General features: G+C 39.6%; 1 protein-coding gene across 1 annotated transcript in view; it reads left to right on the top strand.

The window, feature by feature from the left end:
* Positions 1–24969, top strand: part of RUNX1T1 (RUNX1 partner transcriptional co-repressor 1) — a 94783-nt gene that overhangs the window by 24375 nt on the left and 45439 nt on the right. The window contains exons 2-4 of the mRNA XM_050891693.1: positions 18439–18576; positions 22474–22715; positions 24447–24536. Coding sequence (XP_050747650.1) covers positions 18439–18576; positions 22474–22715; positions 24447–24536 — 470 coding nt within the window. The remainder of the gene's footprint in view (positions 1–18438; positions 18577–22473; positions 22716–24446; positions 24537–24969) is intronic.

Here is a 24969-nt window from a genome sequence, read left to right on the forward strand (position 1 = left end):
TTCCTCTGACATGTCAATTGGTAGAGTAGTAATTTCCAATTCCTTTCATTTTGAGGAAGGAAAGCAATGGTATTTAATCTCCAGAGACCGGCAGAAACAGAATTCTTTAGTATATGCTGCCTTAAAGCTTTTGCTTCAAACAGCTCTTGAGAGTGTGTAAAAGCTCCAAAGATAAAAATACTACCTACATTTCAGGTATCAAACTGCATCCCTCCATAGAGCCACAAGAGAAATGATACACTCTCTCCTTAGTTAACTTCTATATTCTTTCAGAAAGAGCTTTGTGGATGCTGCTGAATAACTTGCTTTTTCTGGAAGGAATACAGAAAATCATGATGCCTTTATTTCATCCTGACACCAGCAAATATGATTGCACGGTTTTGTCTGGGGCATTGGTTCAAGACAGTCTTGAAAGAATGAGTGTCTATTACTTAATCACCAGGAATGCTTAATAGTTTTGTCACAAGTGTTTTTCTTTTTGGAGGCTGTAAGTGTTTTTTGCTGTCTTGCCACACTAGATATAGAATAGATGCTGTGATGAATTACCTAATGGGGATTCTGCTGCAGAAATGGATGCTTGCTGAATCAAAATCAAAGCCTTTTTTTTGTCTCCTTTGGTCATTACAGTAAAGCTGCTGGTTTTTAAGTATGTATACTTACAAGTCTGGGATATGCACGCATTGTTGCATGCAATTGCTGGGTTTTGGAGGGCTTTTTGCCACAAAATAATATGATGATGCAGATGTTCTGATACCGTTCTTTAAAACAGTTGATTGCGGATCTGATGGTGAAAGATGATCAGCAGCTAGCATATATCATCATCTTCTGATCCAAACAGGTTCCTTTGGGAGTCAGCTGTACTGTTTCAGTGTGTTGTAATTAAATTGAGTGCTGTTAAGGTGTCAGAAATTACTTTATAATGCAGGATAATGGACTTAAATAGACTTATTTGCACAATGCAAATCATAATCTAGCAAATTACCCTTAAAGGCTATATATTAAGAAACAAAACAAGCCCCCCAATATTCAATAGGAAGAGAAAAAGGAAAAAAATGGGTCTGATTTCTGACTCAGTCCTTAAGACATCCTTGCATTAGAGTCTGTCTGGACTTAATAGATGCTAGAATAATGCCTGTTATTTGTGAATAACAGTCGTAAAGTGCTTTGTTTGAAAGAAAAAGGTAATTATTTTTTATTTTAGTTAGGATTGGATGGGTGGGGGGAAATCTCTGTCAACCAGACCTTTAATACTTGGAAAAATCCTTCTTACACATGCAACAGTTAACTCATGTAACTAGCTCTTGTGAGATTTTGAGCAATGTTAATTCCCAGAAAAGTTTGTGTGAGCTGTGAATACTCGGCATCTTGCAGAATTAGACTGTATTTATGAGAAGGCTAATGTTGTTAGGAAAATAATAGATTTACATGCATAGTGCGAGCTGTTTGTAAATCAGCAGGTGGTTTCTAAAATATCAGAAATTAGCAAAATGTTTACTGATGCGATTTCTTTGTGAAAAACAAACGTGTTTAAAAATACTTGAACATTAAAACTTCAAATGCAAAGAGCTGATTTGCTTTTCTTCAGCCATCTCAGGTCTTTCTTACTTGTGGTTTGAATGCACAGACTCTTCATTGTCAGTCTTGAGGACCTTATTTTATCTTTTGAAGGGCCCAGTAGAAGGAAAAAAAAAGAAAATAATTTTCTTGCAAACTATATATTTCAATAGGAGGCATATTTCTATGAATAGATGGGAAAAATTCAGGTGATACCAGAAAATCTATGCTTTGGTTTTGTATGCATATGCACATACTTTCATATAGAATACTAGATTACGTTTCTCTTTAGTCATATAAAACCTGCTTGGGACTGAATTCATTAATGATGCAAAGCCGTATTAAAATATTACATGTCTTTAGAATCATAGATACAGGTTCAAGCAATTCTTTAGTCATAAAAGTCAAAGAATGTCATATCTCTAAAAAAAAAATAAATATCAAAATCCTGTAAACTAATATGCTTGTATGCCATTTTCATACTCTGGTTTAAAATTAAACCCTGCCCCCTACCCTATAAATGGCTGTTGAATTGTGTATGTCTTCTCTGAAAAGGTTTCCAGTGTGGTGAAAAAAGGAATTCAGTTCAAAGATCTTTAATCCAGTTTCCTCTGTTTTATTTGGTTACAAAGAAAATCTTATCCTTTGCCGCTGCCCCCCAATTCTTCATTCGCCAGTAGTACTGAGGGGGAAATTTGTGCCGCACTACTTACACGTAATTTAAAACAATTGTGCTAGCCTTAAACCCGAAGTCTTTCTTCATCTATCATTTATCTCATGATGTTATCTTTTGTACTCGGTACCCTTCAGTAAGCACAGCCTGACACGTCTTGTGGCCTTTACCTTCTGCGATAAAAAAGATTGAAAAGATGCTTGGCACCACCTGGTGAAGATGAGGCAACCCTGGAGAACTGTGCTTCAGGAGCAGGTGACTGATGCTAAGAAATGTGCCAGTCTAGGGACACAGCTGAAGGGTTGTAGTAGGGAAGGGGGAGGGGAAGGGAAGAAAAAAAAGAGCAGGAACATTAATACATCTTCCTGAGGTTTGATGGGACATATACTGCCTACTGTTCCATCTGGTGCTTATGATAGCATGGCATATTAGCATGCTGCAAGTTCATAATGTATTCAGGGCGAGAAAACACCACTTGCATACCAATTGAGGCGTCCTCTTTCTCGGAGCCGCCTTTGAATTTCAATCATGTTTATGCCTCCTAAGCCATGACTGAACTGAGCATTTCCGCTCGTGGAGGAATAACAGCAGCGAGGGACTCTGGCTCGTGTGGGTTTTCTTTCTCCTCTCTTTTTATTTTTCTCCTTTTTTTTAGTTCTTTTCTTCCTGCGCTCTCCTTCCAATTTATTTTGTTCGGGGAAGCTTACAGACGAGTTGAGGTTTTGGACTAGCTAATTACATAGCTTCTGTTAATATTACATTAACTTCTTTTTAAGGTTGTAGTCTATTGTCTTTTTGCTTATCTCAAAATGCTTAAATGTACTTTTTATGACATTCTGATGAAATTATTCTAAAAGCAGTGTCAAGAAGCATTTAAAAAATAGCACGTTGCAATTCTGCTTTATATTCAGATTTCCTGTATTGCTAAATTAAAGAACGAACAACATGCTGAATTCTGCATTTCATGGTAAATTATTTGGGCTCTGCGTCTTCAAAGACTTGATTTTAACTTCAAGTGTGCTACCACAATAGGATAAGTATCTAAGTTGAGCAGGTATGTAAGTCTTTGTAGGAGTGAGGTCTTTTTATCGATCCCTTGCAGGAAATGTACTGATATGTTCATTTTATTTCTCCCTACCCTGTCCTCTTTGAAACTGCTGAGATTGACACTTGACTGGAGACAATCTCAAAACTGCACTGTAGAAACTCTCGACTGCACATTTTGTTTCTGAACTTGTCAAAGATTGTGATCCCTTTATGGCTCAGTGCTGTGAATCGCTCTGCAGCCCTCCTTCCAGTAGGTTTTGAAAGTGTGAAGTTTACACACAGGGTAGGGTATTTGATGTGGGATTTTCAAGTGTCTGGAGTAATACATGAGTACTAGTCACATTTGCCTTTGTTGGTGACTGTGCTTCTAAACTGCTTCACGTGTTTTGAAAGTCCTACCCCAAAAAAGGAGACTAAGCTTGCTGCTTGAAGAGAGAAGAATATTAAAACACTATCTCTAGTACAGACCCGCTTAATGAATGCATTTGGTATCTAGTCCTCTACCTGCACAGCTGGACTCTTGCTCCTGCCCAGAACCGATTGTGGTTTGAGGCTTTAGCTTAATCTTTAATGCATATGACTGTCATGCTAATATAACTTTAATAAAAATGTACTAGGTAGCATTTTGAACTCCTTCACTCTAATTTACTATTAATCCACTTGATTACTAGAAAAGAAAAGATCTTGCTATAGTTCTGATCCATTCTTTCAAATACATCCAGGCAGGACTTTTGTAAATATATATTTTCAGACAGTCATTTAGCCACTCTTGCACAGATAAGAAATGAAAAATGCATTAGTCATCTTGACAAAGAATAAATTGACTTCTTTTGGTTTGCTATCTGAATATCTGTTGTCTGATGGCTTAAGAACATTCCTTGTTTATTGATAGTGCATTTAGACCTAGGTATTAATGTCTTGGCTTAAATGCTAATTTTTTTTTTTTTTCTTAATACATTCAGGAAGGCTAATGTTACTGAATAGGAATGTGGAGGAGGTAGTGTGGGTAATTCAACCAAGTTTAGTCAGCACTTACAAGATTCTTGAAATGTTTCTTGATGTCCTACAGAACTGTTAACATCTGCACAGCTTGTGAGAAGCGCCACAGTTATTACAGCTGTATGCTAGCTAGAATGCAAAAGAAAAGTGGGGGGGGGGGATCAGAGTTAAGAATGAAGCAGCTGGCTTTCAGTACAGAGATTTATAATTTTACTCTCAATACAGACCAACAGTAAACTCTACTTGGACTCTTTTGCATCAGCTTCTTTGAGATGGTGGGTTGAAGGCTTGGGAGTTTAGCTATCAGTAGATGCAGTCCAACAAAATACATGCAGTTTAAAAGAAAACAAAGCTTTTAGATAAATAATCACACGTGAAGTTCAGCGTTTGGAGGAGCTGTTCCAATATGACATAACATGATACAGAGTATGTGTTTAAAGTCTACATTTGAGATGGTAAAAAAAAAGAGAAAGAAAGATTGTTTTAAACAATAAGAAAAAGAAACAGAAGAAGTGGGGGAGTAATAAATGAGAAGGCTGCTGGCTCCCTGCAGAACCAACGAGGTCATACAGTTTCTTGTCCCCATTCTTGTCAGGGTTTGGGGTCGCTGGAGGAAAGGAAGGTATGTCGAGAGACTCCTGAGATCCCAGGCCTGACCAAACAGTGTAATATTACCTCAGTGTGTTTGTTTTACCTGTTCTTTTCTCTCTTGTGCTAGAAGAGAAAGTGAAGGAAGAACAATCAGTATCAGAATCCCATTTTCTGTTTCATTCCTTCCTGTAAGAAATAACATACATGTTTCCAGAATCAGGGTTTTTTTGTCTACGTTTGGTTTCCCCCTCACCCATTTCTTTCTCAGCCATTGAGACAGATTTAAACCCAAGCTATGCCAATATCATAGCTATTTGTTAGTTGTCACAATCTTTGTTCAATTTCAGTTAAGATCAAAGATTTTTATAGTTTTGTTTTCTCATTTATCTATTTGATATGAATGAAAGCTGGTATTTCTTTTGTTTCCTCTGGTTAATGTAGCTTGGCATGCTTGCTCTTACCTTTTTTCCCTGCACATTTTAAGTGAACCTATTCTGGTTTTGCTCAGTTAACTTCTTTACAACGTGCCCAAGCCATTCACAGTGGGAGTGCCAGGATCTGTTTCTGTGTCTCCTACTGTTTCTTAACAACCTCAGCAACTGAGGAAGCTGCACATCTATGCTCCTGTTCTTTATTGCTCTCCTTAAATGGTGGTTCTGAATAATTTTCTAATATTTTCTAATACAAAACCTATTGTGTGTTCGCTTATAGCGAAAGCACAAACAGCTACCCATTAAGAAACAGGGCCAATAAGGACCATTGTGATGAAGAGCATCCTCTTGTTGCAAGAACTCTTTTAAAGAGTTGGTTGAGGTATCTTTATCTGCCCACATGTTTCTGCTGTTCATACTGTGATCTATAGCAGATGTCCACTCTGATAACCTACTATGCTTTTTGTCTATCCTTATGCTATCTAACCTTAGACTTTTCACTGTTACACTCATCATCATTTAATTATAGCATGTGGCATTGTAAGAGCTTTAACATATAATTACTGCCTCCTCCTTTCCATTCTCCTGACACCAGAGCACAGGCAAAAGCAAATTTTTTAACATTTCAGTTATGAAAACGACTGCATTTGATTCATCAGTGTTCACCACCTCATACCTTCTGAAGTGATGGTTTTAAGTTTCTGAAAGTTTATTTTCACTTAAGTCTTGTGGAAACACATTTTATCTTAATTTTGTGCAGATTTTTGGCATTGAGCAGAATTATGTGCAAAACTGAGTAGCTCTGTAAGTCAGGGCTCATAACCACCTTTGGAAATGACCTGTTAAGTTTCTAATAGGTCATTTGTATGCACAGTTACTGAAGCTACTTGCTCTGTTGCAATAATTATGAAAAAGATAATGGATAGGAACTCATTTGGGGACAATTATTCTTGTTAACTGTTTAGTATTTCATCCAGGTACGCCTATTTTCCCTTTTTAAAATTTTCCTTTCGTAATTTCAGAATTTGCCTTGGATAATTGTTGCAGTTCAGCAGTTCTTTATTTCTTCATATCCAAGCAGTTTAAAGTCTACCAGGCAACTACTGATGTGTTTTACATCTTCTATTCCAAGTGAACACCATACAGAAACATGTCCTCACAGGAGATCCCAGTGCAGGCACTATCTCTCTATGCTTTTGAATTGTCTCTGCCATTGAGATTTAGCTTTCTTAATATGTATGTGGTGCCAGAAGGATGTTTATAAAGATCTGTGTGAGCCGCCCTAGTATTTTTTTTCCTTTATCTCTGCCCTGCTTGCCATTTGATCTCTCTGACTGATTATAGATGTGAAGAAAATACCAGGTTTTGTTTGGATCTCTGTGTTTTGGTGCAAAAAAGAAATGTTGTTAAATTTTGGTGGGGTATTTTCAAATTCATGTATCATCGCATGGCTATAGTTGTGTGAGCACAGTCTGGGTTCCTATGACTGGATATAGTGTGTGATTGTAGGCATGCCGCTGTCTGATGTGCTGCCTGCTGCAATTTCACTTTTTCAGTATTTCATATAGAAAGCTATCTCCAAAACAGGATGGTGGGGGGGACAGACATCTGACTTGTTTGGCTGGGGTAGACAGGTGACAATAGGAGGCACTGAAAATGGTCTTCTGTTGCAGCCAGTACTGCCTCTTTATTTATTCTTTTGAGGAAGAAATGTTTATAGCCAAAATTTAGAGAGAAATACTTAATATTATGTTTGGTACTGTGGAAATGGGATAGCACGTACTGATGTATGCATACACAGTATCATAAGCTTTCCTTCCTGTATCGCACGGCTGAGGTTAGCTTTTGATACTGGGAAGAACTTTTCTTAAAGCATCTCCCTTTGACTTTCTGAGTCCCTTGCCGTTTATTTGGAATTTTCCGCAGGGTGAGGGAGTTTCCCCCTGTGCAGCTGCACAATGTCGGCTCCCTCTGGTGGTCAGCAGTCACCGGTGACAGTTTCCCGCCACTGTTTGCCACGGCGTGCTCCCAGCCAGGCCGTGTTTCTGGCCATCTACCCTTCCGTCCCAGGCTCCAGCGCCGCCAGCGAACGCTGAAGGTGCGTCCTGGGGCTGTTGCCACCCCATGGGAAGAGCCTGCCCCGCTGCCCGCTCAACCACCCCCTGCCCCGCCGCAGAGTTTCTTTCCTCCTGTTGAATATTCTTCCCTTTCTCATAAAAATGGCTCCTCTTCTGGTTAATCCACTTCTCAGTGAAGCAAAAGGTATATATCCAAGTAGACCCAAAGCCAAATGTAGGGTGTTTCCATAGCACGGAGAGAGTTAAATCTGCTTTTCATGAGATTCTTTTCACATACAAGAAAACTTACCATATTACCAAGGGTTAAGTGCATCCACGTTGAACATTCAGAGTTCAAATGCATCAGACTTCTTTACTTTGTCAATATTTCTCTTGCACTTGTAGCATTGAGTGGTTTCTCTCTGGTGTCTGACTTCTCACCCTGCAGTTTCCCCTCCATTTAACACTCCCTACAGTGTGATTGAAGACTATTTCTTTCTTGCAATTTTCTAAAGCAGAATGTAAAAAAACCAACAACAAATCACAGTAAGTATTTTTATATACAAAATCAAGTAAGTAAAACTTGATTAAATGTGTGTATAAGCGCGCGTGCACATACACGCACATGCAGACATATATGGAAGTAAGCCATGGAAGCTGCAATGATCCACAAAGGTTAATATTAGATTGCTGTGTTGGAGTAGTGGTTTAGCTGGCTTGATGAAAATGAGGTTCTGTAAATATAAAAACCTTTTTTTATGTGTTTGTTGGGGAAAAAAAGGAATACATTTAATTTGAATCTGCTGGGCATGAAATGAAGCATGTTTTGTACAACTGTCAAGCACGGCAATGCTATGATACCTGAAATTCTTTTAATATTTTGCTTGTATTTTCTGTGGATTCTGTAATAATTGATGTTTTTTTTTCAATTCAGGCTTCAGCTGTGTGATTTTGTTGTTGTTGTTGTGGTCTGATATTTAAAATTCAAAACGAAGGAAAATTTTAAGTTTTATTGTGCAAGACTAAGACTGCTGTGATGCTTTAAGGTCTAGAAACGTTGTGTGTAATTGTATGCCCTGTGAGTGGTCTCCTTAGTTTACCTACAGCTCTTTTCAGTATCTATTGTTAAGCACATATTCCTGAGTGTTTCTGGGGCTGGGGTCTGCAAGGCTAACGCAGCACCTCTCTTCCTGGGTTAGATCACCTGATTTCTGTGCCAATGTGAGTTTGTGTGAATTCACTGGCTTCAGAAGGGGGTTTAATCTGGTTTTACATTTGTTAGTCTGGTTTTACATGACATACACAAGTTTCTTCCTTTCCCTCTTCCTTGACATGCTTATATTATTTCATATTAACATTTAAGTATGCATGTGATACATTAGGCCAGACAACTGATTTGAAATACGCTTTTGTTTTTGCTAATGATAACATTTGTTTTGCTTGTGAGCTTATTTGTCAATAAGTAGTATTACCTCATCTGAGAAAGTATTTGAGATGGAGGGTCTTAATTTCGCGTGAAGTTTCTGACACTCTCTTTCCCCCCTCCCACCTCCCCACTGCTGCTTTCAGGTGTGATCCAGTGCCCAAAATAAAAGACAGTTGGTATGACATGCAGCATCGAGGAGGAGCTGACTTGTAACTAATAATGAGTATTTTCTCACACTCCGTCTAGACAGTCAGTCATGTAAATACAAGATGTCTTTAATGGCATCATCTGATGATGTGAAATGATAGTCTTCCAAAGTGTGTATTTCCACAAGTGCCGAAGTACTGATTAGGGTAATAAATTGCACTAGTTGAAGATTGTCAGCGCATAATACCGAGGTAGGGGAAAAGCCTGTAGTTTCACTTTTCTGTCGCTGGTAGTGGTAGTAGGTGACAGTGGCAGCACCTGAGTGAGGGTTTCTGGGGGAAATATGTCTCATTACATATTTTTCATTGGTGGATTAATACCTGTCTTGGCTGGCTGAATAGAAACCAAGGAGTTAGTATGCCTGGCGACTGAGGATCACCAATTCTCATGTACACCAGCCACGCTGCTAGAGCAGTCTGAATGCCTCTGGTTCTCACGAGGCAAAGGACCTAGATCTATATGGGAATATTTGTACCATCTGACTTAGCAGCCTTAGGAATTAATAAATTAGAGGCTCTAACTCTTCTTTTCACTGATTATATGGGGAGTCTAGTCTGCTAATTTAGCTACCTGCGTTAGATGGCAGAAATGAGCAGCCTCCCTCGGACTGGACTGGTGCTTGCTGCAGAGAGTGGCTGTCCGTGCTTTCTGTCTTACGGGTGAGGTCTTGCTCCCCAGGCCCGCACATCTGGCCTAACAGAACAAACTTCTCATCGTTTGAAATACCACTGGGAGGAATTGGGCTCTTGGATGGGTAAAATGGCGCAGTCTGATAGAGCGGGGATTTGGGAGCTTGATCCACGAGGTGAGGAGCAGTCTGTCCCAGACTGGCCAACACCACTCTGCACCTTAGAGGATCTTGACTTGTCTGTGACAAATTCCACAGTTTAAAAACAAACAGATGTATATCCGTTACCTTCTCAGTAGTCCCTATATAATCTTTTCAGATGTATAAGCATGGAAAATATCACCTCCTACAGCCATGTTTGGTTCTTTTTGAGCCTAAAGGACTTCTGGTATGTTTTGTAAATATAAACGATACCTTTTAAAAGTACTGCCATAATAAACTTTTTTGCTGGCAGAGTAATTTAATACCTAAAATTGCCCTGAATCTAAATAAGTTTTTTTAGATTATTTTATCTAGTCTGTATTAGAGACTTCAGTTCTAGTTAAATCTAATGGAATACTAGTATCAGTACTCTCTTAGGACTTTTCTAAAATGGGTACAGCTATGCTTTACACTTTGTGTAAGCGCATTAAAAATAAAGGAGTTCATATTTATTTTGCTTCAGGCTTTCAGCTGTGTGTAACAAACTATTTACTGTTAATGTAGGACCATATGAACTTTGGATTAAAAACATAAATATGCTTCTGGAGAGCAAGTTTGGAAATTTTAATTGGCATTGGGAGAGAAAATGTTTTACTTCCGGTGGGAAGGACGCGTGCTATGTTTGGTTGAGTACATAAGAGCATACAAACAAAACCAATTCGATGCTGATGGCATTGGATTTTCTTGGATATCAGTCTAACTTGATCTGTAGTTTGTCAAATAACATGCAATCCTGACAAGGGTAGGTCTTCCAGAGAAGATGGTACAAAAAGGAACTGAATTACTGGTGGGGGATCCTTTGGGAAGCCACCTCTGAAAACACCCTGGTGGTTTCCTTTGTAAGTATAGGAGAAGTGAAGGGAGCGATTGCTAATGTGGAGGAGTTGTCATCTCTGTAGCTTGTAGGGAAGGCCAAGGAGTGGGTTTAGCCAGCGGTTGCTCTGATTGTTCTTCAGTTCTTCATGCTGGAGGCGGTGGGCACCTCTTCTTCACTTCATGCAGGCCTCGATGTTCAGTGAGCTGGTTTTGGAACAGCAGTAATAGTTCCTGTGAAGTGAAAGACAACCACTCAAAACATACAGTTCTTAGTTTGGTAGCTTGTCAACAAAATGAAGTAGAAAAGATCCAGGAGACAATGTAATCAGGAAAATAGTATTTCAATCATGATTGTGGGACTATTTGCTTATTAACTGCATTAGTTATGCGTACATAGAGGCATTTTCGTGATGCTTGGTGGGATATTTAGAATAAATCCGCATTGTCTTTGCCTTCGTTACAGGCCAACTGGCATATATTCAGTCATGACAAAGGAACTTGTAGGCTTTATTTTCTGCGGGCTTATGGAAACTTTAGGGCAGCTGCCACAATTTGGCCCTTGTTTTGCTTGTCTGTTCTTGCTGAAGTATTTCATAAACTGTTATGGTGGTAGTAGATCTAGATTTAGAATGTGTTCTTCTTCCCTGCATTCCTTTGTATGTTCAAGTGATTTTACATGGTAAAATTTGCAAAGCCAGGAAGGGGGAAGGAGAAGAGAGGCGTTTAAAAAAAGGTGCAATTCTGACAGGAATCAATTTTTAATTATTAAATAACTGAAAGTGAATTTATGATAGTTTTGAAACTGTCAAAACATGTCAGATTGTTAAATGAGAGGCAAAAGATTATTTTTCTAATTTTTTCCCCTCTTTTTAAACGAAATTACCTGGTTAAGACAAGTTTATTTGTTTCAGGAGAAAATAATATGTCCAAGCAAAGCCAAGCCGTAACATTTTTGTCTCAACTCTGAGATTGAACTCATGCATTGCTTATTTTATAATATGTGTAACAATCTGGCCTTCAGCTGCTAAGCCATGAGCGTGGGACACATTTTTTTGCCAGTCAGAACCTCTCACCCTAGAGAACTGAAATGAAAGAGAGTGCTTCTGCGTTTTTGGTTTGTTGTCATGACAGTAGGACCAGTCAAGGTACCATTAGGGATGAAGAACATGACGCAAAGCATTGTCCGTCATTCACCTACTTTACATCATCCACAAGCTCTTCCTACCAAAACTGGGAAACAGTAGCACAAAAATCCCTTTCAGCTTTTGGGAGACAGAGTGGAGATTGCATTATTCTCAAGGCTTTTTTTAGCACATCTGAAGAAAGCTCTGATAACTTGGCCTGAGATAACTTCAGTGAACTCCCAGGATGCAGAATTTCTTCTAGCTCCTGCATATTAAATGAGAAGAAAGGGGTAAACTGAGTGTGCTTTCATTTATTCTGAAGAATAGCCGGTGATATGAAATGTTCAACTATCTGAGCAGAGGAGAACCAAGATAAGACTGCAGCAAAGTTGTGATATTGCTCTTGCAAAAGGGTCGTCTTCAGTATGTGAGCTTCATACCCAGTGTGTAAAGGGGCAGTGAAACTTTATGTCGTCTTGAAAACTTTGCTGTGCATGTCCGTCACTCGCCCCACACGCATTCTCATTCCTGGTGGATAAAGCTTGCAGGGGTAATGTTTTGTGACAAAAGATGCAGTCTGAGTGTCTGAGCTGCTTTCTGATACTGCCCTTCTGCAGATCACCTAGGGAGTAAAAGTTCTCTACTGGGGAACTGGGAACTGGGTGATGTTTTCTTTCTAGGCCAATAACGTGACTGCATCTGGTGCTGACAGAAAGTTATGTCTATATTATGCCTGTTTGAGATCAGTTGTTTATAGCACAAAAACATCCATTGTGTTTAGGTCCTTGTTTATTCATTAAGAAAAAGTCAAAAGGGCCAAGAGACAAATGGAATGAAGACTAGACCGGTCTCAAACAAGTCCCAGGCATGCTTGGCTGGGAGAGGGTCTGCAGCGGTGTCGTCCAAATGTCGTGTTTCATGGCTGCATCATAGGACTTCCAGGTTTCCCCAGGTGTGCGGTGCACGGGGAGGATAGGCTTTACCATATATATCAGGCTTATACTGTGCATTCTCGAACGAGTCCTTTTCAGTCAAGGCAGGTACCTTGTAATATTGTCCTGCTCTGCATAGTGGCAGGTCTGAGAGTCAGGAGTTGTGGGTCTCCACAAACACTGCCTTGTAACGGTGCTGCCTGGCTTGGCCAAATCTGAAGGAGGGAAGGTGCTTTACTGACTGTAGCGTGGTAGCATTATGGATGAAAGAGCTATGTAATTTGTCCTCTTAGGTAAACTTGTGGGTTTCTGTCTCCCAGTTCGTCACTACTCTGACTCACAACCTGTAGTTACCTGCTTGCAAATTCCATGCTGTCCCTCTCAAAAGAATCAAAATTAGTCCAACGCCATCTAGGTAACCATCATCAGTATTAAATCCCACAGATTTAGGTCTCAATTCGTATAATTTGGGTGGTGGATGCGCATTCTAATCCCATGTGTCATATGCGGGGTTTGTTCTTTCTGTGAGTTTAAAGGAAACAAGACAATGGGCTCTTTTAATTTGGCAGTTTTTATTTTTATTTTTAACATGTTGGCACAGAAGTAGTAAGTACTGTACAATCAATATAGAGTGTCTTTTAAGAATCTTTCATGCCTGAATATACATCTGGAACTGTTTGCACTAACTAAAAGTAAAATAAATGCCACAGCGTATTATACCATACTTTTTTTCATTTAAAAAAGGAAATTGAAAACACACCACTCCTAGAAATGCTTGACATTGAATTGGCTATTGAAATGGTATCAGTAAAGTATTTATATATTCCATATTTTGTTCCATACATCAGCTTTCCTTGATGCGTTAGACTTGGAAGGGTGCCACATGAGCTGAAATGTTGCCATATATGAAAGACCGCCTTGTTTTAAAAATGGACTAAGTCTTTTAGGGTACAGGAAGTAAAGTGAATCAGTTTGAATACATGCACGTCTCTCTTTGCCCCTGCTCCTGCATGTTTTACTTTGTCTTTTCCCTGTTTGTCTTCAGAAGCTGGCTGTGCTTACAGTAAATATCAGCGTTCACCTAACAGCTAAATATAGTGATAAAAATAACCCCTACCATAAAAACTGAACGAATGACAAGAACAGTATAGTTTCATGAACCAAGAAATCCACAGAAGAAATATCATAATTTAAAGTTGGTTTTACAACATTCTTTAATTTAAAACGGAGCAAAATATTTCTGTGGTAAAATCACAGTTCTTCACTCTATGCTGTAAAAGACATTCAAGAATGTACATTTCAAAATGTTGTTTGTTTTATTTTTTAAATAAAAAATATAATCTAAAGCAAATGCAATAGATCTCTGCATACTTGAAACATATTTTCTGAATTTATTCTAAGTCTGTCACTGCACCAGAGGGTTGTGTGTATGGATTAGGACTAGACCATTATTTCACCATCTATCTCCATCCTGAATTGATTGCAGCGAACGCTGCAGAATGAATTGCAGATGTCTCCTTTTCCTTCCAGTTTGGAGGACCTCTGGTTTCAGTCCCATTTGATCCGAACTGGGCTAAGGAGTACAAGTCTGTCACTGTTTAGAGGGATTTGGTGGAAGAAGTGTTTGCACCTGAAAGAAGTTACTCTCTCTGTATACACAGCCTGCGCTCTGAAATGTGTGATGCTGTGGGATACTGCCTGTATGAAACTTTCTGGTGTGTCCCTGCTAATTCAGGATTATTGTTTGAAATGTCAGAGTCCAACAGGAAAAAAAAAATCAGAACTAGCTTTGCAAACGGGGAGTTTAGTTGATACAAAACCATAAAAATGTTTTTTGAATTCAAGAAATGAAGCAATTTTAAGACATGGTTTTCCTTAAAGTTCTTCCAAATTTCAAGCAAAGTTCAATGTATATGCTCCTGTATTATAAAACGGGAGCAAATGTACGTGAAATCTTACACAGGCAGGTTTTCACATGTGAAAAATACAGTTTTTCCTCTTAAGGGATTCTTTCTTCCCCTCCCAAACCCTCATCGCCTCTGAATGTACAGACAGCAGAATATCCACTGAGAGTTTGTATGAAAAATGTCTATACATAAAAGTATGTATACCCAATGCCCCCATGGAATAACATCATTTAGGGGAAACATGGCTCGTGAATACGATTTAAATACCATTTTGCCTTTAGCTTTGATATCGTCAGGCTATTTTTCAACAATTAGGGTAAAAAGTGTTGGTTGTTGGGTTTGGAGGGTTTTTTTTAAATTAAAAAAAATAATTAATGATTTGTAGAAGCTGGAGTTCTAGGCTAAGTATCAAGACACTACAAGCTTTAGGAGTTCAGATCACAAGAACTGGTAACGCTTTTATCAGCGGTGGCTCTGCTTTGTGCTCCATAACCACCCTGTCCCCTAAGAGATCTACCTCTTAAAACCAGAGCTGCTGAGATTCTCTGGGGTTGTGGGTGGTGGGACAGCGGTGGGTGCAGAGCCGCTGTAGGCAGGTGCTCCCAGCCCCATAGCTCCCCCAGAGGTTAGGGAACCAGCTGTAGAGGCAAGGAACAGGTAAATAATAGCAGTAAGAGCAGAATAGCTCCTGCAGGAGTTTTCCTATTAAAGGGGCTGGAAAAGCGGGATGTAAAGGCTGTTCTCCTGGGCGGGGTGGTGGTGGTGTCTTCCAAGCATGTGGAAGAGCTTTGCATTTTGCATTGTACTTCTTCAAAAGCTTCCCCCCCCGAGAGACTCTGCTCTGACAAGATAATCTTGTACCCTGGTTAGAAGTGTTTTGAGGTGTGCTTGAAAGGAGCCTTATATCTCCTTACAGAAGGCAGGGCTGGGGAACTTATGGAAAACCAGAGATAAATCTGTCTGCCTGCGATCATACAGTAGCAGAGTGGGGTTTAGGGCTTTGCAAGGGGGAGAGAGAGGTTAAGCAAAGGTAAGTGGCCTGTAGAGGGTTTTTTTTTTACCCCTAAGAGGTCCAAAGAAAGGTAATAAGGAAAATCAAGCCTAATGTCATTAGATTTATATGAGAAGTACAGGGGTCTGTGGATAATTTCAGCAATCTGCAAACCAGGTGGCAGACACTGTTCGAGGGAGTAAAAAGCAGTTGGATCGCAGTAGAATGGCAATCTGAAATTGGAGGGCAAAACCAACACACTATTTCCCACTACTGTGTTCAATTTAAGTAACAAAACATTGCCAGCTTTTTGGGAAAGCCTCCCCCCTCCAATCTGAGCGCGTTTCTGATCAGACCTGAACTTTGAAATGCAGCAAAGGAGGGGAGCAGGAGCCGTGCAGTTGGTTACAGGCTCGGGATCGCTTTTAGTTATCAACAGCTGAATTGGAGGATACAGGCTGTGCCTGCTCGCTGCGAGCAGCAGACTGTTAGAGGAGTTCGATTTCTCTCACTCCTCCTTCCACCCACCTCCATCTCCTCTGTGCCTGTGTCTGCGCTCCCACATGCTTCAAATCTGTGTACCTGGACTGCCTTCCTTAACAGTTCAATGTGAGTGTTAGCAGAATGAAAACCAGATGGACCAGCAGTTCCCACTGTTATCTCCCCACCAGCTCTGGCAAGCCTCCCTTTCTCTCTCCTTTCTTGGCATGGCAGAAATATTTGCCTTTATTTAGGAGGGCTTGGGCTCACTGCTGTGCCTCTTTCCCTCTGTTGCAACATGAGCTGAAAGCTATTTATTCCCTTGTTGCTGAGGTTGGTTGAGGTGAGTGCAAGATGAATTCGGCTATTAAGGAAGCAATTAACATTTCAAGACGAGTTTTCATGGTTCTTTATATTAAATGAATGGCTTGTTGAAGATATAGTTTCAACTGTTTTAGTATAGTGATATGGAAAGGAAATTTGTATAGAATATGTTTAAAAACTTGCTTTTATTTTCTAGCATGTAATAATTTACTGTTGCTTGATTTGCAAATCAAACCTCACCTGTCTGTGTAGCAGCCTTAATATTTAAGCTAATCATTTTGGATACTGTTCCCTACACAGCTGAGGTTTACTAACCTTAGATCAACACTGCAGATCCTATAATACTGTATCTGTATTCCACTCATCCTGTTCTGGGGGTGTTTGACTGCTCATCTTCCCCAAACTTGTCTCTAAATTCTATATGAAATGACTCCCTTCCCCTGAGAACTGAAGCATTGTCTGTAGGCACTTCTACAAAGGGTGAAGATGGCTTCTGTAATTGCAGTACCTGACACACTGCATCTCTGGGACATACTTCCTCAGTTTCCTCAGCTAAAGATTGGTATCTATTATGCATTGTTAATTTTTGTGGGTTGGTTGTTTTGTTTTGTTTTTTTTTTAACTTTCTGATAATTGTTATGATAATCAAGTGTTTTGAGGCTTTTTTAAGCATACCCTTCCTTTGTTAAATGTGTGCATTGCATTTAATTTCTCTTAGCATCTCTCGGCAGATTTTAGATATGATTTTTTGGTTGAAGTTTGCATGCTGTTAGTAAGAGCGATGAAAACACGTTGCAAAGTGGAGTGACAGAATTTATAGTACGTGATGGACTTTGATATTGTCTTGAATTAAAACCACAGACTTACATGCCTACCCATCAGCAGCAACACTTATTTGCTTTGCAAAATACTTTTAACGGAGCTCAAGAAGACTAGTGTAGGACAGTGTATAAAATAAATAACCCTGACCCCCCACAGAAGGGATGGAAGAATTTAACTTATGCCCATTAAAAGCTAAACTTGATCTTACTCATCTTTACTCAAGATGGCTTGCTAAACTCCTGGCACGAGTAAGGAAGCCTTAATTTTGCTTTCAGTTGGTAAATGTTGTCGTGTTTTGCCCATTCTTGATAAATGAAACATAAGAGTTTGGATGGGTTTTTAAAAATTTTAACATAGAGGTGTCCAAAAAGATGCTGAAAAAGAAGATAACTTCTGTAGCTTCTATATCAAATGTCATGCATCTTTAGATCTTTAGTTGCAAGAGAACTGTTAGGTTTGCTGCCTGGTTTTGCCTTTTGTTTGTTTTGTTTTCTTGGGGAGGTATGTTTCTACTTGTCTTGCAGGTTTTGAACATTAAACTTGTTCTTAATGTGTGAAGGTGCAAACTTAGATGCTTTTAAAAAAGCAATGGTATGTACGTGTGACAATTGACATACCATTTTGGCATGTTGTTTTTATTTTTCTGGTGAATGTAAGAATATCCAGGGGCGGGGTAGTAAAGTGGTCCAGGAGCCACGTGGTGTTTAACATAAGTATCTCTCCATGATTACAAAGAGAAGCGATGGAGAGGGCAGCAGGTGTTACAAAGAAGAGATATGAAGAGAGCTGGCTTCAACCAATATCCCACCCAATATCTCACCTGTACTAAAGAGCTTCAGGTTTTAGTTCTGGAAGAGCTGTCATAAGGGGATTTATTACCTTCCTGTCTCTTTGTCTTTTTTTTCCTCCTGCCTAATGTGAGAGCCTTCAAGGGAGGTGGCATTATTGCAGCTCCAGGAGTGCTTGGGAGGTAGCATCTGCACATGCTAGAAATAAAAACAAAAGATAATGCAGCACTGCTACAAATGAGGTCTTACCATCTGTGTTACACCTTCTTAAGTAAGGTTTAGATGATGTAATTTGGGAAGAGCACACTGGAGTAGATAATCAGGTGTAATCTTTTGCAGCAGATGCTGAAATGGCTCACTTCTTGCATTAGCTTTTAAGTTTTTGTCAGAGGGGGTGTGCTTGGGGAAATAAACCGGTGTGTTCCTGTGGTGTGTTGCAGATCGCACTGAGAAGCATTCCACAATGCCAGACTCACCTGTGGATGTGAAGACACAATCCAGGCTGACGCCTCCAACCATGCCACCTCCTCCCACTACCCAAGGAGCTCCAAGAACCAGTTCATTCACGCCCACAACGTGTAATTAGACTTATTTTCTTCCTTTTCTTCCATATTCTTTCTATTCTGTATGTAAGAAACCAAAATATGTGAAGGGAAACCTGTATGACATGGCGGGAGCAGCATTTGGTTGTACTGCGATAAAGTAATTAAGCAAAACTATGGTCATAGAATCATATCATAGAATCATAGAATGGTTTGGGTTGGACGGGACCTTAAAGATCACCTAGTTCCAACCCCCCTGCCATGGTCAGGGACACCTTCCACTAGATCAGGTTGCTCAAAGCCCCATCCAGCCTGGCCTTGAAAGATCACAACAGATTAATGCATCTTTAAGGTATTAAGACATTCAGCTCAGACCTGTGTTGTTATTTCATTGACAACTTGGCCATAGTGTCAAAGAACAGCGAGCACTGGTTTCCCATGTACTTAATGCTCGGATCAGTCCTTCTGTGAGAAGTACAGAAAACCTTCTCCTCTTTTATGCCATTCTGTTGTTTGAAGGATCCCATTCCCTTTTGTATAGAAACTTTGGTTTTTTTGTTTGTTTATGTTTTTGAAGTGAGGGTAATTCATAAAAAAAATACTTATCTTTATCCTGCTTACGATTGAATGAAGAATTATTTAAGTGCTATATAATGTCTATTTAATGTTGATACAAAACCAAAAATAAAGGCATTTAATTGTTTTATCTAGAGATTTCTAGTCTGTGACCACTTCTCTAAATCACTTGGGGCTGCATCTCTGTCTCAGTTTATTGATGTAAACACACAAGAAACTCTACTAGTCTTGATGGAATTACTCTGCATTCGTATCAGTGTAACTGAGATTTGAATCTGGCATGTTGTCTGGACTATTCTTTTCACAGCCATGAAATGATCCACATTTCTCTTACCAAGATTTAGCTGCAAATTTTTTGGTCTCTTTTATACTGCCTTGTAATAGTATAAACATGAGAATGTGTTTACATTTCACATTTTAAATAAAACATTTTTAGAACAGTAGAATACATATGCCTAAACAGAATGAAGGCAGCATCTTCTATTTGTCTTGCCTATGTCTGTTTAGTCCCTTTCTGTCTGTTAAATGCCTTATTTAAAATTCACCTCTATGCAGAAGGCCAGCTGGAGGCCTTTGTACTACTTATCCCAGGGAACCCTGTCCTGACGATTTACATCGAACTTAAACAGTGAGGAGGGTTTGTGCCAGCTATTCGCATAAACTAAAATTTAACCCAGTGACCTTGATCCTGCAAAGATTTGTCTGTTTTGCTTAACTCCAGCACCTGAATCATCCTAGGAATGCTCAGGTCTAAAGTTAAATTGTTTCTAGGTTTTTGCAGGATGGGGCTCTTACAGATTAAGCTTTCCAGTGTGATGCACTTTGCACAGTTCAGGGTAATCTTTGGCAATCATTACAGGAATAGGACAGTGTTCTTCTTTAATCACGCTTATAATCCTCAGCGTACTCACAAGATTTCTGGATGTTTGTTTATTTGATTGGGTTCAGCACTTTGGAAGGTGTGTGAATCATAGCTGGATTTTGGGGGCTGTTTATATGAAGACTAAAAGTCTAAAAAAGTCTAATTTTAATTGCCTTTTACCCTGTCAGATTTTGGAGTTTGGCCTTAGCGGTTCCAGCTTGTACAGTAAACAGTCACTTCTGTTGGAGTGTCTGTTACATTTATTATTACTACAGCGGGAATGCCTGTAGGCCAGGAAGATCGTACTTGTTTTCTGGTCAAGAGTATGCTTGTTTTCTTTGGTTTAGACGATTAAAAACTCTTGACATGTATTAGTTTGAAATTTGAAATGCTAAATTCTGTTCTATTAATAACATGGTTTTGTTTTAGAAATGACGTAGATCTTTGCCAGTTGGCAAGTTCAGACGTTATAAAGAAAGAGATAAAATCATTAGTATGGGGTGGGCTATTAAAAAAAAAAAAGTTTTAGATAAGCTGCATTTGGGGAGTATTTCTATATTTCTTTTGTTGTGGGAGAAATTTTACCTGCCTTTCTCCTCCTCATATCTATCCTAGGTAATGAACTCAGCTGTTCTGTGCTTTCTTGATCATAGCCCCAGGACCCTCTGCCTAGAGCAGCCCCTGACCGGTGACTGAGTTCTTGGGTGGTGTCAGGCTAGAGCAGGACATGTTTTTATTCTTCCCAATCCTCATTTACTAAGTTCATGGTATGATGACTTTTGGCTATGCAAGTTCCTTGCAATTGCGATGTATTTGTTTACTCAGATATCTCACTCTACTGCAGCACTCAGAGCATGGCTTGGAGCTGCACGTGGAGCTGAACTTGCTGAGGCCAGCTTCTTTCTATTTCTCCTTTTTCCACTTCTTGTTCTCCTTAGCCCACGCAGCTAGAATAGGCAACCAAAAACTGGGATAAAACACAAGCAGAAACTAGATAACCATTCAGATACCTTTTTCTGTGGTACCTCCAGAAGGGGACCTCAGTCACTAGGGCAAAAGCTCCTTCAAAAGTATTGTGGTAGTAATTTAAATCTAGTAATAGGTGTCCACCCTCAAAAAGGACTTGCTGTCTAAAAGTAAAGATGACTGATGAAGAAAGTGACAAAGAGAAAGGGATGTTTGGCTTCAGAGAGGCCGATCATTAAGAAACATTGAAAGTTCTTTAAGTTGCTAGCTCGCTGTGGTTATGCTTTTAAATAGGAAGCAATTTAGACTAATACTCCTATGCATTTTTGATTGTAGACAAGTTCCTGATTTTTGATGGTTTTTGGGATGGGTTCTGAGTGACTTCCCAAAAAGAAATCAGCAAATTTCTCCAGGGCAATGGCCAGCTGAGCACGGCTGCTGCTGGGTGCCGTTGCGTGCTGCATGCCCGCACCTGCCAGTGCACTGGTACATTTGTATTTCTAGGGAGCCATCCTTTTTCTTGCCATTCACTGTCATTTTGGCAAGTCAGACTCAAACAACCTCAACAGAGTGTGTTTGACTGTTGCTGTTCCAAGTAACCTGGCTGGAAAAGGATGTCCTCAGTTTGATTCTCTGCTCTCTTCTGGAGCGTGGATAAGAATCAAACTGAAATTGCTGCCAAAAACTGTCTGTTGTTGTCTTCAGTATGTCTGCATGAATCTCGTTGCCATAAATTTTGAACACTTAGTACTTTAGGTAGTTATTCTCACAGCAGCCTTGCAACAGGAGGGAAATGCTTTCTTATCCTTTTTAGAGATATGGTATTGGCACATGAAAGCTGAGTGATTTGCTTGTGGTCTCTGAGAAGTCTTCTGAAGTCTAGCTTCATGCCCTAGCTGCAAGGCTTCAGGCCACAGTGAGCATGGCACCATTTGTACCTGCACAAACAACTTTGTGTGCTCCATATGTTAGCAGCTAGGAAATCTGTATCGGAAAAAATAACCTTCTCATTGGGTGGTGTAAGGTTAAAACGTGAAAGTCCTGTTTTATAAACACAGCTGTCAGTTGTGTGTACAAAACACAAGTAAAAATATTCAGAGATAAACTGAGGCTTCGTGAAATATGTCTGCACATTTTTTTCTACCCCAAAGTGCAATTTTTTTTTGTCTTCAATCATACATGCACTCATGCTCTTTTTCTCTCTGTTCCCCTCTCTCTTTAAAATCCTCTGACAAAAGGCTTGTCTTCAAATGATGCTTTTCAGGTCCAGGAGCATTTTGACGGGGCTGTGTGAGAGGCAGCTGCTGTTACTTCCAATCCGTACACCGTTCAGTACCAGCTACTGGGAAATAAATATAAACTGCAGAGTGTCGCTCTGTCAAAAGGCTAATGATCTTTGATTGTGCAACTTAATTAATTTTGAGGTCAAGCACAGAAAACATAAGCTTATGGATTTTCCCCTCTGTCTTCTTTCTCCCCCCCGCGCCCCCCCCCCCCCCATTTTATCCTCCCTTCTCTTTTTCTTTCAGTAACCAATGGCACTAGCCATTCACCAACAGCGTTAAATGGAGCTCCATCTCCTCCTAATGGCTTTAGCAATGGGCCATCCTCTTCCTCTTCCTCTTCTCTGGCTAACCAGCAGTTACCGCCAGCTTGCGGAGCTAGGCAACTCAGCAAACTGAAGAGATTTCTTACAACCTTACAGCAGTTTGGCAATGACATTTCACCAGAGATTGGGGAGAGAGTGCGTACCCTTGTGCTAGGACTTGTGGTAAGCAAAAAACCAATGATAACTGTGATCTTTTTCTCTCCTTTTTCCTCTTTTACGCTTGATATGTTTATTATATAAGAGAGTGGGTCACATACACTGCATATATCATACTTTAAGGATACCAAACATGCAAGAATGAAGTGCTGGCTCTTGCTGCCAGAGCTAACATGAGTAACTTGACTAGCTTCCCACAAGTGGCAGCTATTCCCAACCAGATATAGACTTCACTCTTTTTGCCAGTATAGTATTATGCTATAATGGTGTGAAAGGGTGTTCGTTCTATACTGGCAGCACCCCTAATGTAGACATACCTTGAATTATATAATGTAGTAAAATATGGTTTGTCTTGCCTAGTTTAGTTGGCTGGGGAGAGTGCCCTACATATATAGTGGCAGAATACTGGTTAAAAGGATGAGCTGAATATATGTTTGGACTGTGGTTATGCAGTGGAAAACCTTTTCTCAGTATTCATTGAACCCAACAATGAGGGACCTGACGGTGCATTGCTGCTACTTAAGTCACCTTATTTATAAGGTTATCTTTATGTGATTATATGGCTGAATGAAAATTTCAGCTTTTTCTTACCTACATCTGTCAAGTTGGGCTGCTATTTTACAGGCAAACTCTTGTGAATCTGACCCAGGATTCTTTTTATTCCCAGTAAAGTCCTCTCCGCCAGACATTGTTGTCTCCCATGTACCTCCTTCAGCAATAATTACATGTACCAGGAAAAATGCTGTTGTGGTGCTCTAATTTACATCTGTTCTGAGGAGCTGCAGTTGCCATTGACTTCATTTGGAGTAACGACTGCCAGCACTGTTTAGTACTAGGGCTCAGGTGTCCTCCGCTTGTATCTTCACAAAACCTTGCCTGACAGCAGTGGGTGCCCCTTCACTTGAGTCTGTGTCAAAAGGAAGTTTAATGTAGGCAGTGTAACTTCAGTAAGTGGTACTCTCCATTTGCTTCCGTATCTACAATTCCTGTTTAATGTGGTTTTGCTTGTCACATTGTTCTCTGTGGAAGGGGAAACTAGTAAAGAAACTAAAGACAGCTTTGGGAGCCTCTACCTGCACTTGATTTTCAGATCAAAAGTGCTTGCCCACTGTTAATTACAGTTGATTCCTACCTTCATCTGAGCTCTGAGGAGCAAATTAAGATCTTTTCCTTGGGAATGTCCACATATCACGTTATTCCCTTGGTCAACCCTGTGTGGCACGTGGTCTTCATGATTATGCCCTCAGCTGCAAAGTAATGACTTTCCTACATAGCCTAGAACATAGTAAACAATCCTCTTTATAAGCACAAGAGGCAAAATGCAGTTTTCCTCCTCAAACAACAAGCAATGTTGTTTAAAAAGTGTGAATTTTTTGTGTGTGCATGTTAATTACCACTTCTGCACTGGGAACAAAAGCACAAGAGGCTCCAATAGAAAATAAAAAAAAAAATGTTGAGAAAAGCAGCTTTAACTGATGTTTGAAATGTGAAAGCATTTCCATGCTTAGCACCTGAGAGCTTAAATTGTACTCTAAGCAACAGGCGCTGAATGTCCGAGATGCTGGTGGTTTCCTTTGAGTATTTTAATAAAGTAATAATTTAATATGCGGCATGCTTTATCCTCTTATCAATATCAAGAATGAGTTATTAAGCAATTTCAGAGTGCTTTGGTTACTGTTTCTCTTGCTAAGTGTTTTCATTATTTTGTCACCAAGACAGAATTTTTTTTCTCAACAGAATTCTACTTTGACAATTGAAGAATTTCATTCCAAACTGCAAGAAGCTACTAACTTCCCACTGCGACCTTTTGTCATCCCATTTTTAAAGGTATTGCACAGTTCAGTGATCTGGAAAGTATTTCAAACCATATTGTTGCTAGGTCACAGATGTGTGTTACAGTTTTTCTTTTTAAGAGAGTCAGGAAAATGAATTAACATTTAAGGGCTTCTTTCCATAGCTTAGTGCATGGAACTGCATTTGAGTGTATGGTTCGGGGACCATTTCTGCCTATTCACAGGAACTGTCGGTTCCCTAATTCTATAATCACTGTTGTTTGTTTTATATTTTTAGTTTGTAGGTATCGAAGCTTTTACAAACTAAGTCTTGAGACTTGGTTATAAATATAATAACATCATGTGCTTGCAAAAAGCGTTTTGCAAACTTTGCGTGATTCAGAGTAAGAAGATGGCAGGAATTCCTGCTACCAGCCCTTTTCTAAAGTGCTACTGATCATTAGTACATGATGAGATTGTGACACTCT

Source organism: Gymnogyps californianus, chromosome 2 (assembly GCF_018139145.2).
Source record: "Gymnogyps californianus isolate 813 chromosome 2, ASM1813914v2, whole genome shotgun sequence".
In the NCBI taxonomy this organism is placed as follows: domain Eukaryota; kingdom Metazoa; phylum Chordata; class Aves; order Accipitriformes; family Cathartidae; genus Gymnogyps; species Gymnogyps californianus.